This window comes from Trachurus trachurus (assembly GCF_905171665.1).
Source record: "Trachurus trachurus genome assembly, chromosome: 3".
In the NCBI taxonomy this organism is placed as follows: Eukaryota; Metazoa; Chordata; class Actinopteri; order Carangiformes; family Carangidae; genus Trachurus; species Trachurus trachurus.
In genome coordinates this window covers 1942361-1965343 of record NC_139893.1, presented here as the reverse complement: position 1 = coordinate 1965343, position 22983 = coordinate 1942361, and the positions used below count along the sequence as shown (strand labels likewise).

The window sequence follows — 22983 nt, the reverse complement described above, 5'->3', positions numbered from 1 at the left end:
TTTTCTTTTTCTTTTTCCTTTTCAACATTTCTACTGCTTTTAGACCTTTAACACATTTTTTTTTACACTTATCTAAAACAGTTCATGTATTCTTCCACCATGTCATCATGTCATTCAGCCTCCTGCTCACATCTTCTCTTCAGATATTGTTTCATCTGTATATTAGTAATGTTTCCAAGCTGTCATTTTTTAATACATTTGCGTAGACTTCAGATTTTCAATTTCTTCATACTAATCTTCAATAATTCAAGTCATTTCCAACCATTTCATGCAGCCTCCTTCTTATATATTTTACTTTTTAATCTATTCTTATGCTATTGCTTCGGCTTCTTACATGTTCTACTTTTACTCGTCCGGTATTGTTTCATCCATATTAGAAGCTGTCAGTTTTAAATATATATGAGTAGACTTCAGCTTTTCAATTTCTTCACGTTAATCTTCAACAATTTAAGTAGGCCTAATTTCCAACCATTTCACGCAGCCTTCTTCTTACAGGTTTTAGTTTTACTCTAAAGATATCGTTTCATCTTTTCAAGATTGATTCAACAATTTCTTCACTTAATTCAGCATTGTTTCAACAATTTATGTTTTCAGCATTCACTCGTATTTCCTTCAGGAAATGCATTCTCTAGTTCCCATCAGTCCTGTTGTCATGCCAACAGTCAAGCATCCTGACACTGTTCGTGTGTGTGGAGAGTGAATAAAGAAACGGTAGAAACAGCTTCTCCAGTGTTGAGCCTGAACGCGTTCAATGAACCATCGTTCATGAACTCGTTCATATTTTGGTTGAACGTGAACTGAACGTTCTGTGTTTCCTCTTGATGAACGTTATTGTGAACACGTTCATTCTGGCGTTTGTGAACGGTGCTCCGACTTCGTTCAGGAGTGTGGCAGATTTCCATAGAGCCTTCAGGGTAAAAAACAGCTAAAACACCGTAAACAGGCGTTAATATGTAGTGGAGAAACCAGCCAATCAGGCGACAGCTATCAGCTGATTGGATCAGAGTGATGCAGCGCGTGGCGGAGCCGTCTGTCTGTGTGGAGGAATACTGACCCAGCTGGTTAGTAAAAGATAAACGGGTCAGAGAGGGAAGTCCAAGTCATTTGACAGATTTTGAGAATTTTATAAAATAGTAACGCAATAGTTACTTTTCCTGGTAATTAATTACTTTCATCACGTTGTAACTCAGTTACTTTTTGGGGAAAGTAAAGTAGTAACTATAACTAATGCTGGTTAAAAGGAAAGGCAAGGCGATTTTATCTGTATAGCCCGTTTTTACAAGCAGTTTGTCTCAAAGGGCTTCACATCCCATTACAACAACATCCTCTGTCCTTAGACCCTCACATCCACTGAGGAAAAACTCCATAGAAAACCCTTTTAACAGGGAAAACCAGGAGAAACCTCAGGGTGAGCAACAGAGGAGGGATCATCACCCAGGACGGACAGACGGGACAGAGATGTTGTTACAGACAAGAAAACTTAAAACTGCTAAAATAATTTCTGTCTGTGGTTCGATATGGGCTGGGGCAATAATTTTGAAAAATAATAGTTTGTAGCAACATAAAAAAATAACTATAGTTCAGTTTTGGAAACATGAACTTAGTTCACAAAATTTAAAATGAACTAGTTTAGTTCATAATTCAAAATGTGTGAACTGAACTTTGAACTAGTTCATGTAGAAGGTGAACTTTCCCAACACGGCCCCACGACTCTAAACCAGGATGAAACAGCATGAAGGAACAGTCTGGACTCTGGTTTTCTGCCCCCTCCTCCTTATTATTATTATTATTATCATCATTATTATTATCTTCTCTCTGCTCCTCTGTGCAGGTCTCATGTTGCTTCCTGCAGCTCTGGGTCTGAACCTGCAGCAGCTTTTTGTTCTGTTGGTTTGCAGGAGGCCGACGCCGGGTCAACGCTTAATAATTCAGAGGCTGCTTTTAATTGGAGGAGCAAAGAGTGTGTGTGTGTGTGTGTGTGTGTGTGTGTGTGTGTGTGTGTGTGTGTGTGTGTGTGTGTGTGTGTGTGTGTGTGTGTGTGTGTGTGTGAGAGTCTGCTGTATCTCCACTGCTCTGATCACACATCTCGGTCGCAGCTCTGAGCGTCACGGACGATTCTACCGGACGGAGGAAAATGCTGCGGCGCCCGAAGGCCTTTTAAGAGAAAATAAAAGCAGCTCCACTTCCTTCCTGTTGTTGTGTCAGACGCTCTGATATCGAAATAAAAAAAAAAACGATTAACATCTGCTATTAATACTCAGGCTGCCGGGCGGAGGTGGTGAACCAGAAAATCCTTTACATCAGAGAGTCTGGATCATAATAATGATGAATATTATTATTTTACAGCTGTTAGAGTCAAACTGAAAGATTAACCATCAATGCATCTGAGGTTTTATTAATCAGATTATCAAACGTTTCCTTGTTGCTCCTGAACTTTAATCCGTCTCAGGTCAATGACTCTGATCTATAAAGTCTCATCTGACATGAACAGTTCAGGTGTCGATTTATAGTAATTTACATAACATGATACGATGGTAAACTCATTTTAAGATCTATTTTACTTCTTGTATTTGTATTATCAATGCATAGAATTGTCCTTGTACACTGCAAAAACTCAAAATCTTACCAAGAATATTTGTCTTATTTCTAGTCAAAACAAATCTCATTCTACTTAAAATAAGACTCATCACATTAAAAAGCAGCTTGTTTTAGACACTTTTTTACTTCTTTCAAGCAGATTTTCACTTAAAATAAGTAGAAAAATCTGATAGTGAAGCAAGTTTTTCTTCCTTATTACAAGCACAAAAAACTTGTTTTCACTGTCAGATTTTTCTACTTATTTCCAGAGGTGGGTAGTAACGCGCTACATTTACTCGAGTAACTTTTTGGATAAATTGTACTTCTAAGAGTAGTTTCAATGCAGAATACTTGTTACTTTTACTTGAGTATATTTCTTCACAAGAAGCGGTACTTTTACTCCGTTACATTGAGCTTCATTCCGGTCGCTACTCGCTACTTTTTCTTATTGATCCAATGTGCGATCTGTTTGTTTATGTTTTAATGGAGATACTTCCGAGCCTCTGTCACTGCGTTTCACCAATCAGATGTAGCCACTCCACGCCACGTTTGCTTCCGTTTAACCAATCAGACAGAGCCAGGCAGTCACATGACCGCACACAAAATCTCCGCGGTAAACAGGGCGGCCAGTCCGCCTCAAATTTGAGAAACTGCGGCTAGTAAATGATTAGGATGACGTCAGCCCTGGTATGTCGTAGATAATGTCCGTGAAGGTTCTCAGTCATCCAGGTCGTCTTATTCTTCTTCCTCCCTAGGAAGTTTAAACCCCATACACACCTGGAGACATGTGACTCCTAGTCACATGACCACCCCTCCAGTTTGTGACTTTGGTTTCACTAGAAACCAATCATAGGACCCCCCCCCCCCCCCCCCCCCCCCCCCCCCCCCCCCCAAACACACACACACACACACACACACACAGTCACAGATAGACACACATCAGACACCACACCCACACAAAGAGCTTATGGACAGTTCATAGATAGGCCTATGTAAATTATTGTGGCTGAATTTTGTCTTAATTTATGTTACTTTGTAAAAAATGTCATTTAGACTATTGTCTTAGTTGTTAAATGTTGTTCTTTGGCAATATCTGAATTTTTTCATTGCTATTATATTTCTGTGTATTTGATTAGGCCTACATTTACGTGCTGATCATTAAACAAACAAATCAGAGGTTGCTCAGCAGTTACTCAGTACTTGAGTAGCTTTTTCACCAAGTACTTTCTACTCTTACTCAAGTAAATGTTTGAATGGCTACTTTTTACTTTTACTTGAGTAACATTATTCTAAAGTAACTATACTCTTACTTGAGTACAATTTTTGGCTACTCTACCCACCTCTGCTTATTTCAAGTGAAAATTAGTTTGAAACAAGTGAAAATTATCTAAAAACAAGTTAATTTTTAGGTGACAAGTCTTATTTTGAGTGGGAAGAGATTTGTTTTGACTAAAATTGAGACAATTGGACAAGAAATAAGACAAATATTCTTGGAAAGATTTGATTGAGTTTTTGCAGTGTAACATTTCTGTATGAATTTTTAATTACTAGTGTACATAACTCCTTCGCACCACAATTTACCATCGCTGGTATCCAGGTCTTTGCTGACATGCTGCGCACTTTATATTTCATAATATTCTCAATTTTTGTGCATTACACTTGCCTTATACTAAGCAGTACTTATATGTTGTATTGTATGTTATGCTATTGTGATTGTGGTTTAATGTTGGGTGTGTAGTGTATTGTATTGGATGTTTTGTACGCATTGTTGTATTGTACGGTTGTGCTTTATGTTTTATTATGGACAAATGATCAATGTGAGCACACGTTGTCCTTAAATAAATACAATAAATAAAAAAGAAATAAAGACATTTTTAGTCTGATTTATTGATCCTGACTGAGACGAACCTCTGATGGGTTTCACACTGGTAAATATGTGATAGATTTTGAACTAATTCATAAAAATATTAGTTTTCACCATTATGAAGATTATAAAGATGTGTTGCAGTGTTAAGGATTGAAACCTAAAACACTCCAGACTTAAAGTAAAGAATAAACTAAATAATAAGACACTCTCCTTCACACTGCAAAAACTCAAATATCTTACCAAGAATATTTGTCTTATTTCTAGTCAAAATGTCTCATTTCTAGTCAAAACAAATCTCATTCTACTTAAAATAAGACTCATCACATAAAAAGTAGCTTGTTTTTAGACACTTTTTTTTTACTTTTTTCAAGCAGATTTTCACTTGAAATAAGTAGGAAAAAATCTGACAGCGGAGCAAGTTTTTTTTTCTTATTACAAGCACAAAAAACTTCCTTTCACTGGCAGATTTTTCTACTTATTTCAATTGAAAATTAGTTTGAAACAAGTGAAAATTATCTAAAAACAAGTTCATTTTTAGGTGATGAGTCTTATTTTAAGTGGAAAGAGATTAGTTTTGACTAAAATTGAGACATTTTGACAAGAAATAAGACAAATATTCTAGAAATAAGACGAAAGATTTTGAGTTTTTGCAGTGCAGTGAGATCTGAAGCAGAGTATAATCCGTCTTAATCATTAGTCTGCAGAGAAACAACGTTTAACAGCGACGAGTGACGGTCAGAGGACGGTGGAGATGAAGCTCAGCTGCTTTGACTCATGGATGAGTGATGTGGTGACGCGATGCAGAGCCGCTGCTCGTCATATCTGGGCCAAACTCACACAGCCATGTCATCTCATCCACTGACTTTGTCTTTTGTCGGATTATTTTCACAAAAACAGAAACAAAAATCCAGTAAATTAGTGGAAAAAATAAATAAATAAATCAGCAGCTGAGTTAGGTGAGATAAAAACCACAGAGTAGAAACACGGCCGCACTCAGACAGAACATCGACGTAGAAGAGTTGAAGTATATTTCTAATCAGATGTTGGAGTCGGTGTTTAGAAAAGTGATCCCGTCTAATATCGGTGCTCATTAAAGGGATATTTCAACGTTTAGTCAGATCCTCCTCTCACCATAACCCCTATAGTCATGGCAGTAGGTTCATTACCTTCACTGTAAAAACTCAAAATCTTTCCAAGAATATTTGTCTTATTTCTTGTCAAAATGTCTCATTTCTAGTCAAAACTAAACTCTTTCCACTTAAAATAAGACTTGTCACCTTGTTTTTAGATCATTTCACTTGTTTCAAACTAATTTTCACTTCAAATAAGTATAAAAATCTGGAGCAAGTTTTTTTGTGCTTGTAATAAGAAAGAAAAACTTGCTCCACTATCAGATTTTTCTCCTTATTTCAAGTGAAAATCTGCTTGAAAAAAGTAAAAAGTGTCTAAAAACAAGCTACTTTTTATGTGATGAGTCTTATTTTTTAGTAGAATGAGATTTGTTTTGACTAGAAATAAGACAAATATTCTTGGTAAAAATTTTGAGTTTTTGCACTGTTTAATTATCGGTGCATGTTGTTTTGAGATGGGCGGAGCAGAGACGTGAGCTGCTCAGTGAACACAATGGAGGTGAACGGTCCAGGTCCCCTGTCCCTCATCAAACTCATCAAATACACAATCCAACAACTCCACAACACTCTGGTGGACAAGTTGTGAGCTGCACATTCACCACGCTATGAGATAATCATGTAACATTATGCAACATTACGACACATGAAGTAAATACTCTGAACTACTTTCTCTTGTGAAATCCCTCCGCTCAGCAGCAGCCGTGTCTGGAATGTAGTTCCGGCTGCATTTCCCTCTACAACAACTCTGTGTGGTAACGTTGTGTTATTATCTCATAGCGTGGTGAATGTGCAGATCACAACTTGTCCACCAGAGCGTTGTGGAGTTGCTGGATTGTGTATTTGATGAGTTTGATGAGGGACAGGGGACCTGGACCGTTCACCTCCATTGTGTTCATTGAGCAGCTCACGTCTCTGCCCCGCCCATCTCAAAACAAAATGCACCGATAATTAAAGGTGATGATGAACCTACTGCTATGACTATAGGGGTTATGGTGAGAGGAGGACCTGACTAAATGTTGAACTGTCCCTTTAATATGAGCTGCTCTAGTCCTCGATGCAGCAGCTCAGCATCACAGACTGGAGACGCCTTCAGGACTCATTCTCCCTGCTGCTGCTGCTGTTGTGTATCATCATGTCTATATGTTTACACAGGTAAACACACATGTAGGAGCAACCTGAGGACACAGAGAGTCTCAGGCTGCAGCTGATTGGCTCCTGAGGGAACAGAGTCGGAGTGGAGCCAACGAGCAGAGAGAGATCACGTTGTAAACTCAGGTGAAGAGCTCACACTGCAAAAAGTCAAAATCTTTCCAAGAATATTTGTCTTATTTCTTGTCAAAATGTCTCATTTCTAGTCAAAACTAATCTCTTTCCACTTAAAATAAGACTCATCACCTAAAAATTAACTTGTTTTTAGATCATTTTCACTTGTTTCAAACAAATTTTCACTTGAAATAAGTAGAAAAATCTGATAGTGAAAGCAAGTTTTTTGTGTTTGTAATAAGGAAAAAGAAAAACTTGCTCCACTATCAGATTTTTTTTACTTATTTCAAGTGAAAATCTGCTTGAAAGAAGTAAAAAGTGTCTAAAAACAAGCTACTTTTTATGTGATGAGTTTTATTTTAAGTAGAATGAGATTAGTTTTGACTAGAAATTACATTTTAACTAGAAATTGACAAATATTCTTGGTAAGATATTTGAGTTTTTGCAGTGTATCCACCTAGATAAACTTATACAGGTTTATATGAAGCACCTTCATCAGCTGCAACACTGAAGTGACGCACAAACTAATGCTCCAATAATATAATATAATATAAATACACATTAGAGCTGCAGCAATTAGTCAATTAATCAGCTCAACGACAGTTTTTCTTAAGTCTCAAGTGGAAATCTGCTTGAAAGAAGTAAAACGTGCCTAAAAACAAGCAACTTTTAATGTGATGAGTCTTATTTTAAGTATAAATTGATTTGTTTTAACTAGAAATAAGATAAATATTCTTGGTAAGATGTTGAGTTTTTGCAGTGCAGGACTCAGGACTCTGTTCTGGTCTCTCTGGCCTCTGAAGGACAGATTAGATGTGACGACGCTGCTGCTGTCGAGGTCTCACCTGCTCCTTCTCCTGAAGCTCCGCCTCCAGCTCCTGCACACGGACACTCAGCTGAGCGTTTTTCTGCTTCTCCTGATTCGCTTCATTACACTGAGCTTCTAGTTCTGCAATCTGAAGAGACAAGAAGAACAAGAACAAGAAGATGAGCTGCTGATTGACACTTTTGGAAAACAACTGCTGGTTAATCACGATGCTGCTTGTTCCTGTGTCGGTGAAATCCTGCAGGTATGAGAGATGCTGCAGGAACACGGAACAGCCCACAGTGATTATGAAACTGAATTATTCTATTTCTGGTGTTTGGAGCTGAGACTCTGCTGCAGCTCAGACTGAACAAACCTGAGGCTTCATATCATTTGTTGAGGGATCAGGTTTTTTTTTTAGTTTAATGAGTTTATTTGTATTAGGGACAATGTACAAAATAACATTAGTCTCGAGATGAGAAGCGACGCCTTGTAGCGGATTTATCTGACTACCTACTTTCCATCCGTAGTCCCTGGGCAGGTGAGTAAAAACAATAGAAAGGTAAGAATTATCAATTTACACAGCGTTCTAAACATCCATACACATGTACATAATACACCCTCTCACACATCACAAACACTCAGGACATAGTCCTATTTCATATCAGAAAGAAACATACAGTTATTAAAATACTTCACACTTTGCCAAGGTTAAAAATAATTTAGGCTCATGATTAATGCTGACATGACTGATTTCTTAGGATCCATTGTTTGACTTCCTGGGAGAAAACATTGAAGTCTGTACAAAGTTTCAGATTAGTTGGAAGATTGTTCCATGATTTGACAGATTTAAATGATTGAGCAAAGGCAGAGCTACGCTTAGGAATATTACAATCAGATTTTAAAGGATGAAATGGTGATGTCTAATCTACAGGAAACCTCGAGCTGGAGGAAAACACAGTCTCATTAACTCCTCAAGTTAATTGTGATAAGAAACTATTAACATTTTTTATTATAAATTGAAAGTTTCGGTGATAGAAGACGTTTAACAAACGACTTAATCACCATAATAAATATGAAACAATACTGATTAACTGTTTCCAGTAAATTAACAAAGTTGAAACTTTTACCTTGGTCACAGTTTATTAACTGAATCACCTGAAAACACCTCGACATTAAAGTTGTCGACTTAAATTTCAGGTTTTTATCAACCTGTTAATGAAGAAAATACATTATTTTGAATAATTTTGAAACTTATTAATTAATGTTAAAGGTACACTGCAAAAACTAAATATCTTACCAAGAATATTTGTCTTAATTTTAGTCAAAATGTCATTTCTAGTCAGAATAAATCTCATTCTACTTAAAACAAGACTCATCACATTAAAAAGTAGCTTGTTTTTAGACACTTTTTACTTCTTTCAAGCAGATTTTCACTTGAAATAATCTGATAGTGGAGCAAGTTTTTCTTCCTTATTACAAGCACTAAAAACTTGCGCTTGCGCCAAGTCACTGGAAGATTTTTCTACTTATTTCAAGTGAAAATTTGTTTGAAACAAGTGAAAATGATCTAAAAACAAGTTAATCTTTATGTGATGAGTCTTATTTTGAGTGGAAAGAGATTAGTTTTGACTAGAAATGAGACATTTTGACAAGAAATAAGACAAATATTCTTGGAAAGACTTGGAGTTTTTGCAGTGTGAGTGTTTCAGCTCCATATTTCTTCGTGTTCATCTTGCTTCACCTTTTCCCTGAGCGCGTCGCTCTCCTCCTTGCAGGTGCTCAGCTGTTTCTTCCAGCTCTCCACGTTGGCCGACGACTCCTGCAGCGCGTCCACCAGCCGGGCGTTGTTGTCCCGGAGAGTTTGCAGCTCCGTTTCCCACTTCTTGGCGTTGGTGTTGCTGTCAGACCAGAGGGATAGACACACACACACACACAGAGATGCAGGAGGAAGAGGAGAGTCATTAACACAGGCAGATGTAGAGTAGACAGGCCGGTGTTGAACTGCCAGAGGCCGAAGCCGCTGACGTGACAGCGCTACAGACTTCTACCTCAGTAATTAGATGTGATGTACCTGAAGCTGTCCACTCGTATTTACACTAAGTAAGAAAGAAAGAAAGAAATGCACTGCAAAAACTCAACATCTGACCAAGAATATTTGTCTAATTTCTAGTCAAAACAAATCTCATTCTACTTAAAATAAGACTCATCACATAAAAAGTAGCTTGTTTTTAGACACTTTTTTACTTCTTTCAAGCAGATTTTCACTTGAAATAAGTAGAAAAATCTGATAGTGGAGCAAGTTTTTCTTCCTTATTGCAAACACAAAAAACCTGCTTTCACTGGCAGATTTTTCTACTTATTTCAAGTGAAAATGTGTTTGAAACAAGTGAAAATTACCTAAAAAACAAGTACATTTTAGGTGGTGAGTCTTATTTTAAGTGGAAAGAAATTAGTTTTGACTAGAAATGAGACATTTTAACAAGAAAAAGGACAAATATTCTTTGAAAGATTTTGAGTTTTTGCAGTGTAAGAAAAAAATGTGGAAAAGTCAGGGGGGCAGGGGCCCACTTTAGTATTCTTTCAGGGGGCCCAGAATTCCTAGTAACGGCCCTGGATGTACCTGAAGCTGTCCACTCGTATTTAGACTAAGTAAGAAAGAAAGAAAGAAAGAAAGAAAGAAAGAAATGGGAACCTGATGAGCTGATGGATGTTCTACACACACTCTGGTTCTGTCTTATCAATGAGGCTGCAGAGACTTTGATGTATATTTAGTATGCATCACTGTCCCTTCTTCATGCATGGCTGAGCTCAAGTCTGCTTTTTTCTATCAAAACATGCACTGAACCCTCCTGCAGCTTCTTAGAACCTCCTACAGCTTCCTACAACCTCCTACAGCTTGCTGCACTGCAAAAACTCAAATATCTTACCAAGAATATTTGTCTTATTTCTAGTCAAAATGTCATTTCTAATCAAAACAAATCTCATCACATTAAAAAGTAGCTTGTTTTTAGACACTTTTTACTTCTTTAAAGCAGATTTTCACTTGAAATAAGTAGAAAAATCTGATAGTGGAGCAAGTTTTTCTTTCTTATTACAAACACAAAAAACTTGCTTTCACTGGCAGATTTTTCTACTTATTTCAAATGAAAATTAGTTTGAAACAAGTGAAAATGATCTAAAAACAAGTTAATTTTTAGGTTTAGTTTTTTAGTTTTGACTAGAAATGAGACATTTTGACAAGAAATAAGACAAATATTCTTGAAAAGATTTTGAGTTTTTGCAGTGTATAGCTTCCTGCTACTTCCTACAACCTCCTACAACCTCCTACAGCAGTGATTCCCAACCTTTTTTGGCTCGTGACCCCATTTTGACATGCCATTTTTCTGGCGACCCCGCGATCACGTGCAGTCATGTGATTGCAACTGTTAATCAAGATATTTTTATATGCTGCATTTTATTTGAACTGGATTTATATTCGAGAAAGTGAAAGTATAGAATACAATTGTTTAAGATTGTGCGTGTGGTGTTTTAATCGTAATTTTAAAAAGAATAATAATTAGGTGACAATAATATTTTTATCAGTTTTTATTTTTATTTTTTATCAATTACTAGACGTTTCAGGCGACCACATTTGAATTCCAGGCTCCTGCAACCCATGAGGCTGCAGGATGGAGGGTGTGTATACTAGGTAATAATACTATATTGACTGGGTTAAATAGAATTACAATACATTTTGTCGACTAAAACCAGACGAAAATAGTCATGGGTCATTCTGACTGAAATAAAACTAAAATGCTCAGTGTTTTAGTCGACTGAAACTTGATTAGACAAAAAAAAAAGGACATGAACTTGAGTAAAACTAATAAAAACTAAAATGACAGTTTGACACAAAGACTAAAGACTAAAACTAATATTAAAAGCTTCCTGTATCCTCCATCCTTCACTTCACTGCTGTGACAGAGTTGTGAAGACACACAGCAGGACCAGCAGAGACAGAGAAGCTGCAGAGAACCATAACTAGAAGTTGCAGACGTTTGATCGTTGATGGGTCTAATGTAACGCTCGACTGTGCACTGATCAGGTTTAACATTCGAAGCGCTGACAGATGAAGTGACTAACACTAATAACACCTCATCACGGCTGCTGTCAGTGGGTGGGACACAGCAGTCCTCAGAGCGGATGTGTTAGAACGAAGCAGGAAAAAAGGAAAAAGCGTCAAGCGTCAGGATTTATCTGAGCTTTCAGTTGGACCAGAACATCTTAAAGGGATAGTTCAACATTCTGTCAAATTGGCCCATCGCCATAATCCCTATAGTCATAGCAGTAGGTTCGTTACCTTTAATTGTCGGTGCAAGCTGTTTTTAGAACGGCGGAGCAGAGCCATGAGCTGCTCAGAGCTACGCTACGGAGGCTCATTATGGGATTTCTTGGTTTCCCTCATCATCAAACTCATCAAATACACAATCCAACAACTCCACAACGCTCTGGTGGACAAGTTGTGAGCTGCACATTCACCACGCTATGAGATAATAACACAACGTTACCACACAGAGTTGTTTTAGAGGGAAATTCATGCAAAACCGCTGATGCACGTTGCCTTCAGGGACAGTTTTTCATCAAGCAGTCTCTGTATTTCCCTCTAAAACAACTCTGTCTGGTAACGTTGTGTTATTATCTCATAGCGTGGTGAATGTGCAGCTCACAACTTGTCCACCAGAGCGTTGTGGAGTTGTTGGATTGTGTATTTGATGAGTTTGATGAGGGAAACCAAGAAATCCCATAATGAGCCTCCGTAGCGTAGCTCTGAGCAGCTCACGGCTCTGCTCCGCCGTTCTAAAAACAGCTTGCACCGACAATTAAAGGTAACAAACCTACTGCTATGACTATAGGGATTATATGGCAATGGGCCAATTTGCCAAAATGTTGAACTATCCCTTTAACAGCTGCAGTTATTGTTATTTATATAAAAAGGAGGAGGAGGAGTTATTGTAGAAAACCATTTCTGCAGCGAGGGTCGTGTCCACAGCTGACGACGTTCAGCTTCGAGGGGGAAAAAGCTTTACAACAACTTATTAATGTTGTTTTGCAGAGCAGCCGAGTGTGAAGTGGAAACGATAATTAAATCAGATTCAGCCTCTGATCCTGAAGCCAAAAGTCGTCAGTGAGAAACAAACCAGAGGAGGAAATATATTCGCTCATTAGTCGAGTTGTTAGTGGAAACTTCACTTCCAACTGTGTGTGTTTGTGTTGAGCTGTGAACAAGAGGAAAAGATCCAACTGACCAAATATAGTCCAGTCATTTTATGAGAAAAGGTAAAACAAATTGCAACAGAAGCAAACTCAACTGATTTTGTATCCTCAACATGTCCTGAGTGAGGGAAAAAAAAGCCCCGAAGAATCCCATTAGGGGAAAGTTTTAGTCTACTTGCCAGCCCATAGGGCCCCATTGTGAACCCGGTAATGTTGAGTACCCCAAAGTTTTATGTTAGAAATAGATAGTATGGGTCCCCAGTATTCAGAAACTGCCGGATATATATTATATATATATTGGGCAATTAGCATAACTGACATAATTAGCATAAATTAGCATAATTGCCTTTATGGGCAATATTTCAACAAAATTGACTTGGCTGATCTGGGCAATATTGGAGTGGTTTTAGGGGTTATTGATGATGCTGAATCCATTTCTGACATTTTCAAAATTCAAAATGGCTGTCTAAACCGGAAGTGACCAGATTTTAACCGCCAGTGGGCCGATTTTGATGAATTTCAAAATCTGGTCACTTCCGGTTTAGACAGCCATTTTGAATTTTGAAAATGTCAGAAATGGATTCAGCATCATCAATAATCTCTAAAACCACACTAATATTGCCCAGATCAGGCAAGCAGTTGTTGAAATATTGCCCATAGCAATTATGCTAAAGTTGGCTAATTATGTCAATTATGCTAATTGTTCACTATATACACAATTTAGCATCCGGCAGTTTCTGAATACTGGGGACCCATACTATATATTTCTAACATAAAACTTTGGGGTACTCAACATTTCCGGGTAGTCATTGTTGGCAAGTAGACTATTTGGAAAAACACCCAAACATATCCCATTTATACGCATATAAAACATTTTTTTCACATTTTTTTCCACTGCTCTACTTAGGATGTGGCTGTCTTGAAAAATTGCAGTCATCTTGAAATTTAAAGTGGTCAACTTGTCGGTTGACCGATGGAGTCAACTCATTCCAATTTTCATGCCGGTACCACCACAGCAACTTCATATATACATCTGCCGTCAAAACGGTGTGATTTATGCAAATGTATGCAAATTTATGCAAATTTGCTCATGTTAACAAATAATTTCAAAAAACTTGTAATACATTTTTTGTTTGTCTTAATGTAAGTAATCAACTCAGTAATTTTCATGGAGATATCTAAAGGTTAAAAATTGTACCCTATTCATGTGAAAACATTTTTTTTTATACAGGTATGCGTATAAATGGGATATGTTTGGGTGTTTTTCGAAACTTTCCCCTAATGGGATTCTTCGGGGCTTTTTTTCCCTCACTCAGGACATGGTGAGGATACAAAATCAGTTGAGTTTGCTTCTGTTGCAATTTGTTTAACGTTGACCCCTTTTTTGGCCTAAAATTACTGGACTAAATAACATCGTCCTGGTTTTAATAACTTTATTTACACGAACACACAGATGTTCATGTAATTCTTATTTTCCTGTGTGTGTGTGATAATAATTAGTCTTTGTTTCACTTCAGGACCTTTTTATTTATTCCATCTGGATCAAATCTGTCACTGATGGGTTTTTTTGGGGCTAAATTTACCGAGTCGACTCCCACCGACGCCCTCGGGCTCGTTTTAATCCCATCTGGTCCTCACATCTGGTGTTTCATGCAATTATTACAGATTTCAACACTCAACCGACTGGATTACACTGCAAAAACTCAATATCTTTCCAAGAATATTTGTCTTATTTCTTGTCAAAATGTCTAATTTCTAGTCAAAACTAATCTCTTTTCACTTAAACTGAGACTCATCACCTAAAAATGAACTTGTTTTGAGCAAATTTTCACTTGAAATAAGTAGAAAAATCTGCCAGTGGAAGCAGGTTTTTTGTGCTTGTAATAAGGAAGAAAAACTTGCTCCACTATCAGATTTTTCTACTTATTTCAAGTGAAAATCTGCTTGAAAGAAGTAAAAAGTGTAAAAAAAAAAAAACAAGCTTCTTTTTATGTGATGAGTCTTATTTTAGGTATAATGAGATTAGTTTCGACTAGAAATGACATTTTTGACTTGAAATGAGACAAATATTCTTGGTAAGATTTTGAGTTTTTGCAGTGTATAAAACGATGGAGCAGCGTCACGATGACTCACGACGACCCGGCGGTTTTCTGTGCAGTGCGAGAACGTTTGAAGACGAGAATAAAAGTCAATCAGGAGTCGATTTCACACCGTTTGGATTCACTCAGTAAAAATTAACGATGTGCATGTTAATGTCAGTTTGTTTGTACGCTCCATTAAAACCTGTGTGAAGGGACAGATATGTAGATTATATGGATATGATGGGATTTGAACTCTGATTGGTTGATTGGTTGGTTGTCACATTAATGATGCTCACGGTGCAGATTTACATTTAAATCACCAGCAGCTGCTCTTTTATTCCTATGAGAGGATTTCAGAGGAAGGAAATCTTTGTTGAGCTGAACATGGACCAGAGTTAAAAATAAATAAATATGAAAGGGATAGTTCAACATTTTGTCAAATTGGCCCATTGCCATAATCCCTATAGTCATAGCAGTAGGTTCGTTACCTTTAATTGTCGGTGCAAGCTGTTTTTAGAACGGGGGAGCAGAGCCGTGAGCTGCTCAGAGCTACGCTACGGAGGCTCATTATGGGATTTCTTGGTTTCCCTCCATCAAACTCATCAAATACACAATCCAACAACTCCACAACGCTCTGGTGGACAAGTTGTGAGCTGCACATTCACCAGGCTATGAGATAATAACAGAACGTTACCAGACAGAGTTGTTTTAGAGGGAAATTCAGTGACTGATGATGAAAAACTGTCCCTGAAGGCAACGCGCATCAGTGGTTTTGCATGAATTTCCCTCTAAAACAACTCTGTCTGGTAACGTTGTGTTATTATCTCATAACGTGGTGAATGTGCAGCTCACAACTTGTCCACCAGAGCGTTGTGGAGTTGTTGGATTGTGTATTTGATGATGAGTTTGATGAGGTAGAGCAAGAAAGCAGCTTGCAGCTCTGCTCCGCCGTTCTAAAAACAGCTTGCACCGACAATTAAAGGTAACGAACCTACTGCTATGACTATAGGGATTATGGCAATGGGCCTACTACAGTATTTACCAAAATGTTGAACTATCCCTTTAAAATCTTCTCCGTGAAGCAAAGGATTGGTTTAAAAAAGAAAACGTATTCAGGTTAATGCACTCTCTTTAAAATGAGTCATGCTGTGATGTTGAGTGAAGCTGATCGGTCACACGTTACTGATTAAATATGAAAAGGTCACTTCATCGTGCAGAGAGCAGCGGCCGACACACACGTCGTATTAAAGAGACTCCTGAGCGTCAGTCGGTCGGGCTTTTATTTTGAAATTTCTTCACTTTTAAAAACCACATGATATTACTTTTATTTTTCGTTGGAGGAGTTGTTAGTTATTCGTCACTGTTTCTACTTGTTTTATGCATCTTTAACTCATTGAGTGCCATTGACGTATATGTACGTCAATCAAAATCCAACGCTTGAGTGCCAATGACATAGGAGAGCAGGCATCACTCTGCAGAGTAGGACTCCTACTTGTTGTTGTATTTTAGTTTTTTTTTTTTTGTACAATGAAAAAACATGTGAAATTAAATTTTCAGACGTCTTACATGTTTTTGAAGCAAAAATTAAAACGGATAAATCACAGTTTTTCTTGAGAGACTCTCTTTCACAAAAATGCATTTTTCTCAGCTTTCTAGAAAGAAGTGGTCTTTTTGGTGCAACCAGGCTCTATTCAGCTTAAGATAAATCAAGAATGGAACAAGGTACAAACAAATGTTTTTTTCCCTAGTTAAATAGAGAGTCTCCTCTTTCCTTTGAGCTATTTTGTGTTTTCAGAGTCATAGTACAAAATATTCTCTTGGTCTTAAAATATTACTCAAAATGCCCCGAAACGCTGGCACATGGCACTGACCATTTTATAAGAGGGCTGGCACTCAAAGAGTTAATTATTATTATTTTTTATCTGTACAGCAATTTGTAACTTTGTTGAGGTGCTTTATGAATAAAGTTTATTATTATTATAATAATATTATTGAGTGGTGACCTCACCTCTGCTCCACGGCGGTCTTCAGTCGCTCGTTCTCCGTCTGCAGCAGAGCGTCTTCTGGACCCACGTGAGAGATCTTCTCGTCGTCCGTCCCGTTGATGCTGGACGCCTGGTTGGTGGACGGCGTCTCTCTTCCCGACTCCTGGAGCGAGACAGAGTCAGACCGGTTCAGACTGGTTCAGACCGGTTTGGACCGAAGCTCAACTGGGTTTTTTTTTTTCTACAGGTCTGCACTGCAAAAACTCAAAATCTTTCCAAGAATATTTGTCTTATTTCTTGTCAAAATGTCTCATTTCTAGTCAAAACTAATCTCTTTCCACTTAAAATAAGACTCATCACCTAAAAATTAACTTGTTTTTAGATCATTTCACTTATTTCAAACTAATTTTCAATTGAAATAAGTAGAAAAATCTGCCAGTTTTTTGTGCTTGTAATAAGAAAGAAAAACTTTCTCCACTGTCAGATTGTTCTCCTTATTTAAAGTGGAAAATTTGCTTGAAAAAATTAAAAAGTGTCTAAAAACAAGCTACTTTTAATGTGATGAGTCTTATTTTAAGTATAATTACATTTATTTTGACTAGAAATAAGACAAATATTCTTGGTAAGATTTTGAATTTTGCAGTGTGATTCTGGTTCTTCTGAGGTTTGGACTTTGAGCTTTGGAGTCAGTAAAGGTATGGTTTAATGGTTTTACTGCCTTCAGGTGTAAAACAACCTTGTGTCATTACTGGTTCTGTTGTGTTCATGTTTAAAGGGATACACCAACATTTTTTTTTTCGTGTCTTGCCTCACTCCCGAGTCCATGACCAGCAGATAGACACCATCCTTTCCACTGTGCGTGCAGTAACAAGGGAGATAGAGCCGTATCGCCGTAATTAGCTTAGCTCAAACACTGGAAGTGTATAGGTAGTGTTAGCCTGCCTCCACCTAAAGATGCTAATTAGCTTAGCTCAAACACTGGAAGTGTATGGGTAGTGTTAGCCTGCCTCCACCTAAAGTCATCAGAGAAACTCTTCAGCAACTCTAAACGGAAACCGGCGGGCCGATCTTCGTCTCAGAGCTGACAAAACTCTCCGGTAAGGCATCTTGAGCGGTCAAATGCCGCTAACGGGACGAGATCGGTCAAAACGGAGGGTTCAAGCAAAGACGCTTTATTTTGGTTCAAGCTAGCTACATCGAGGGTAGGTTAGCTTCCTGTTTCAAAGTAAAAGCACAAATTCTATCGTCATGGTTTTCTGTAAAGGGCAACGGGTGTTTTATTTTGTGAAAGTAACCAGAAGTGCGTTGGTCACAACGGCTAGCTTGAGTAGCGCCAAATTCGTCCAAACAAAATTGTAAACAGCTGGTATTTAGACAAATTAACGACACACTGCTGATCTAAACGGCTACTTTCTCACCTAAACATGTTTGAAATGTGGATAAAGTGATATATTTACAGAGTTTAGAGCTAAAATTAAATCAGCTTCTGACTGCTGGTTTCGGCTCGGGTAGGAGGCAGGCTAACACTACCCATACACTTCCAGTGTTTGAGCTAAGCTAATTAGCAACTTTAGGTGGAGGCAGGCTAACACTACCCATACACTTCCAGTGTTTGAGCTAAGCTAATTAGCGACTTTAGGTGGAGGCAGGCTAACACTACCTATACACTTCCAGCGTTTGAGCTAAGCTAATTAGCGACTTTAGGTGGAGGCAGGCTAACACTACCTATACACTTCCAGTGTTTGAGCTAAGCTAATTACGGGCGATACGGCTCTATCTCCATGGTTACTGCACGCACAGTCGAAAGGATGGTGTCTATCTGCTGGTCATGGACTCGGGAGTGAGGCAAGACACGGAAAAAAAATGTTGGCCTATCCCTTTAAAATTCAACATAAGAGTCACTTCAGCAGTAACTGAACTCTTTAAAAGGCCTGAGGAGTGAGAAGCTTCGTTCTACACCCAGAATCTGACGACAGGTGAGTCAGACTCTTCATTTACCTGCGAGTGGTTGCTCAGCGTCTCCGCCTTCTCCTGAGATTTGTCGCGGGCGAGTTTCGCTGCTTCTTTCACCTCCAGGAACTTCTCAGCAAACTGAAAACACATCAGAGGAGACGATGATGATCAGTGATGATGATGATGATGATGATGAGGCTCATATTAAAACACTTCTGGGAGATGAGAGAGATAACTGGCTCCATGGTAACAGTGGTTCAGTTCCCTCCTATCAGGGTCCAGTTGTTCAAAAGTAAATCCGATCGGGTTGTGGATCATTGATCGGATCAAATCTTGAAAATGGGTTGTTTCAAAACTTAAAACTAAATTATGGGATCAGATTAGATCACGAGATCCAGTCTTGGTTTTAATCTGGATCAAACCTTCAGTTTGTGTCGTTCATAACTTTTTAGTAGAATCAGGAGAACTAAATGTGATTTAAATTAAATTCAAACTGGTCAAATAAACAATATTTATGATGTAGTATATATATACACATTTATTGATTCATATTTTGCACCTAATTTTTAAACTATAACAGTGATAAAGTTAACTTTTGAATATTCTACAACTGAAAAACTTTTCCCCAAACTGAGTTTAATGAAATTTGAAGTTTGAATTTGAAGCACATGGGGAAATATTCACAATTTCAGTACTGTATATTTGCTTTTTTAAATTGATTGTAACAGGATTTGGTAATCTTGAAAAGTTTGGATTGGATCAGACTGATCCAATCCAACTTTGCTTTGAACAACTGGGATAAAACTAAGACGGATTACGTGATCCTGGATAGCAAAAAAAGGGATTTCAAAATCCGGGTAATTTTTTATCCAGACTGCACCTTTAGAACAACTGGGCCCTGTGGTCTCTTCTCTCACCTTGGACAGCTGCTGCTCGGAGGAGAAGCCGAGGCCGAACACCGTGTTGGCTCTGCTGTCGGCCCACTGACCGAACTTCTGGGATGTTTTGGTGAACGTCATGTTGGGTGTGATGGTGCTGTTGATGATCACCTGTATGGATCAATAAAAAACAACAACAACAACGAGGATCAATACGGATGATTAGACTTCCAGTTCCAGTTGACACAGCTTCGTTCCCTTCAGGAGGAAACTCATCAGATCCTCCAGCTGCAGCTTCAGATGCAAAAACTCAAAATCTGTCCAAGAATATTTGTCTTATTTCTAGTCAAAACAAATCTCATTCTACTAAAAATAAGACTCATCACATAAAAAGTAGCTTGTTTGTAGACATTTTTTTTTTTTTTTTTTTTTTTTTCATTTTTACTTCTTTCAAGCAGATTTTCACTTGAAATAAGTGGAGCAAGTTTTTCTTTCTTATTAGAATCCCCCAAAAACCTGCTTTCACTGGCAGATTTTTCTACTTATTTCAAGTGAAAATTTGTTTGAAACAAGTGAAAATGATCTAAAAACAAGTTAATTTTTAGGTGATAAGTCTTATTTTAAGTGGAAAGAGATTAGTTTTGACTAGAAATGAGACATTTTGACAAGAAATAAGACAAATATTCTTGGAAAGATTTTGAGTTTTTGCAGTGTGTGAATTTTAAAGTACTTAAAATAAATAAAATCCTCCACTGTGGAGGACTTGGTCTCAGCACAAATTAAATTCAAGTTATTATTGTGCAGCTGTTCAGGGGCGTTTATTAAGAGGAATAATGTGACGTTAAATTGCATCATTCAGCTCCAGGTTTTGCAGAAGCCGACGTGTCCGGTAGAATCTCGGTAAAGTGTCCGGCTGCCGAGTCGACCCACTGACCTCTAAGGAGTCTGGTTACACATTCACCTGTTGCAGCTCTGCAGTAAATCCATCTGCTGCCAAAACAACATTTGCCGCAGTCTAAAATTATAACTGGAGCACGAGCTGCTGCACCCTGGTGTCAGTAGAAACCAGTAGAGTCTGACCACACTGCAAAAATCTAACCAAGAATATTTGTCTTATTTCTAGCCAAAATGTCGTTTCTAGTCAAAATAAATCTCATACTTAAAATAAGACTCATCACATTTAAAAAGCAGTTTGTTTTTAGACACTTTTTACTTTTTTCAAGCAAATTTTTCACTTGAAATAAGTAGAAAAATCTGACAGTGGAGCAAGTTTTTCTTTCTTATTACAAGCACAAAAAACTTGCTTTCACTGACAGATTTTTCTACTTATTTCAAGTGAAAACTAGTTTGAAACAAATGAAAATGATCTAAAAACAAGTTCATTTTTAGGTGATGAGTCTTATTTAAAGTGGAAAGAGATTAGTTTTGACTAGAAATGAGACATTTTGACAAGAAATAAGACAAATATTCTTGGAAAGATTTAGAGTTTTTGCAGTGCACACACATACACACACACACACACAGCTTTAATCCTGCATCAACAGCGTGTTAAACACAACGACCTCGGCTGCAGCTCGAGACGCCGGGAATTAAAAAAACATGCACATGCAAATTACCGACAATTAAGAAACAATAGAAGACAGTTTAATGACAGTGGAGCTCTGTCGTTTCATAGCAACGTGGCGCCAAACGCCAGATTGGAGGATTCAAACCTCTGACAGACTCGTGTCCTTTTTTTTTTAACGCCCCCACGTCTCTCTCTGATTGGCTGAGCTGCTGAAACTCTTTATGACCAACTAACTGCTGCACACACACTCAAAGACTCAAAGACAAGAGGATGATGGTGATATCATTGATATTGATATAATCAATACAACGATGATCAGAGAGGAATCACACACACACACACACACACACTAGCTATGTTTACATGAGCAAAATTTCTTAATCAGATTTGAGGGATCGGAAAATCCGAATCCACTGTTTACATGGGCGCAAAATCAAATAATCCCATCATGACGTGCGTACACATGCACCAAGCTTTATTCAGAACAACAGCATTTTGACATGCGCAGAGCTGCCTTTTTCCCTAAAACAACAGCAGAAGAAGAGTGGTACTTCCTGTACTACTGTAAACAAATCAATAAACGTGGAAGTGGCTCAATTTATCAGTTCTCAAAATGGACCTGCGCCAGATTTTAAGAGCTGTTGCTGTTGCTGTACTCCTATATCGTTATTAAGCAGACTCAGCAACGTGTAGCTACTACTGTTCCTGCCATTGATAAATCACACCGGACCCATGAAAAGTGCGGATGTGAACACGCCATATCCCGCCCCTCTATACGCCCAAACACAACCATATATGGTCAATGCAAAACAGCACGTGCATATTAATTAGCCATGTGGCGCTCTGGAAATTTGTGGAGTTACGTCAGTGGAAGACAGTGAAGACAACGGACAAGGAGCGGGGAAAGAAGCAGAATTTCTCTGAAAGCGAGATACACAGCAATATCAGGTTGGTACTCGCTCTCTTTTTTCTCTCCTCTCGTCAGCTCCAAACTCACTCGTCCACCTCGTTAAAGCAGAAGTAAGCAGAATGTTTGTGTTAATATAAGTCTTAAATAGTTCTATCTTCCGACAGCAATCACTTGTATAGAGTGTTTGGTCTGAAACACGGGTCTGTCAGTCACTCTGCTCTGCTCTGAGCCCAGGAGAAAACTTTCCTTATATCCTACAACCTTTATCCAATGAGGAGAGAGAACGGCATAAAGGGGCGGTCCTCTCTGTGTGTGCAGCCAAGGGATGCGCGTGAATGTGGTGACGTAGGGACGAGGGCGGGGACTGCTAACTCCATCTGCTGACAGGAAGTTAGACAAAACCACCGGATCACTTACTGCTGCTTTAACTCAGGTGACAGAATAACAAGTCTCAGTAGATCCGTGTGCGCTGCTGCCAGTGTGTTTTTAAACTTAGCGGGTTTGATTCCTGTTGGACGTCACACTAGACTAGAGTGTGTAAAAGCAAAAAAGCAAAAAAAAAAAAAAAAAAAAAACCCAGTAGAACCGTGTCCAGCCGTGTCGCGCTAGTGGGAAAGGAACTAATTACCCCATAACCCCCAAACAGGAAGTAACGATCGGAATAAGTGTTTAAATGGACGCGGTTCGGAATAACGATCGGCATAAACCACCCCT

At 38.2% G+C, this 22983-nt stretch overlaps 1 protein-coding gene and 1 long non-coding RNA gene across 3 annotated transcripts in view; both read right to left on the bottom strand.

Annotated features, from left to right (window-relative positions):
• The window catches only part of LOC311005308, a 457476-nt gene that overhangs the window by 361436 nt on the left and 73057 nt on the right, over positions 1-22983 (bottom strand). The gene's annotated exons all lie outside the window — the stretch shown is intronic.
• Positions 1-22983, bottom strand: part of homer2 (homer scaffold protein 2) — a 77164-nt gene that overhangs the window by 9444 nt on the left and 44737 nt on the right. For both annotated transcript variants that reach the window (XM_083997221.1, XM_083997222.1), the window contains exons 3-7: positions 19832-19963; positions 18960-19052; positions 16985-17124; positions 9387-9543; positions 7683-7793 (exon numbers count right to left, since the gene is read on the bottom strand). In XM_083997221.1, coding sequence (XP_083853347.1) covers positions 7683-7793; positions 9387-9543; positions 16985-17124; positions 18960-19052; positions 19832-19963 — 633 coding nt within the window. The remainder of the gene's footprint in view (positions 1-7682; positions 7794-9386; positions 9544-16984; positions 17125-18959; positions 19053-19831; positions 19964-22983) is intronic.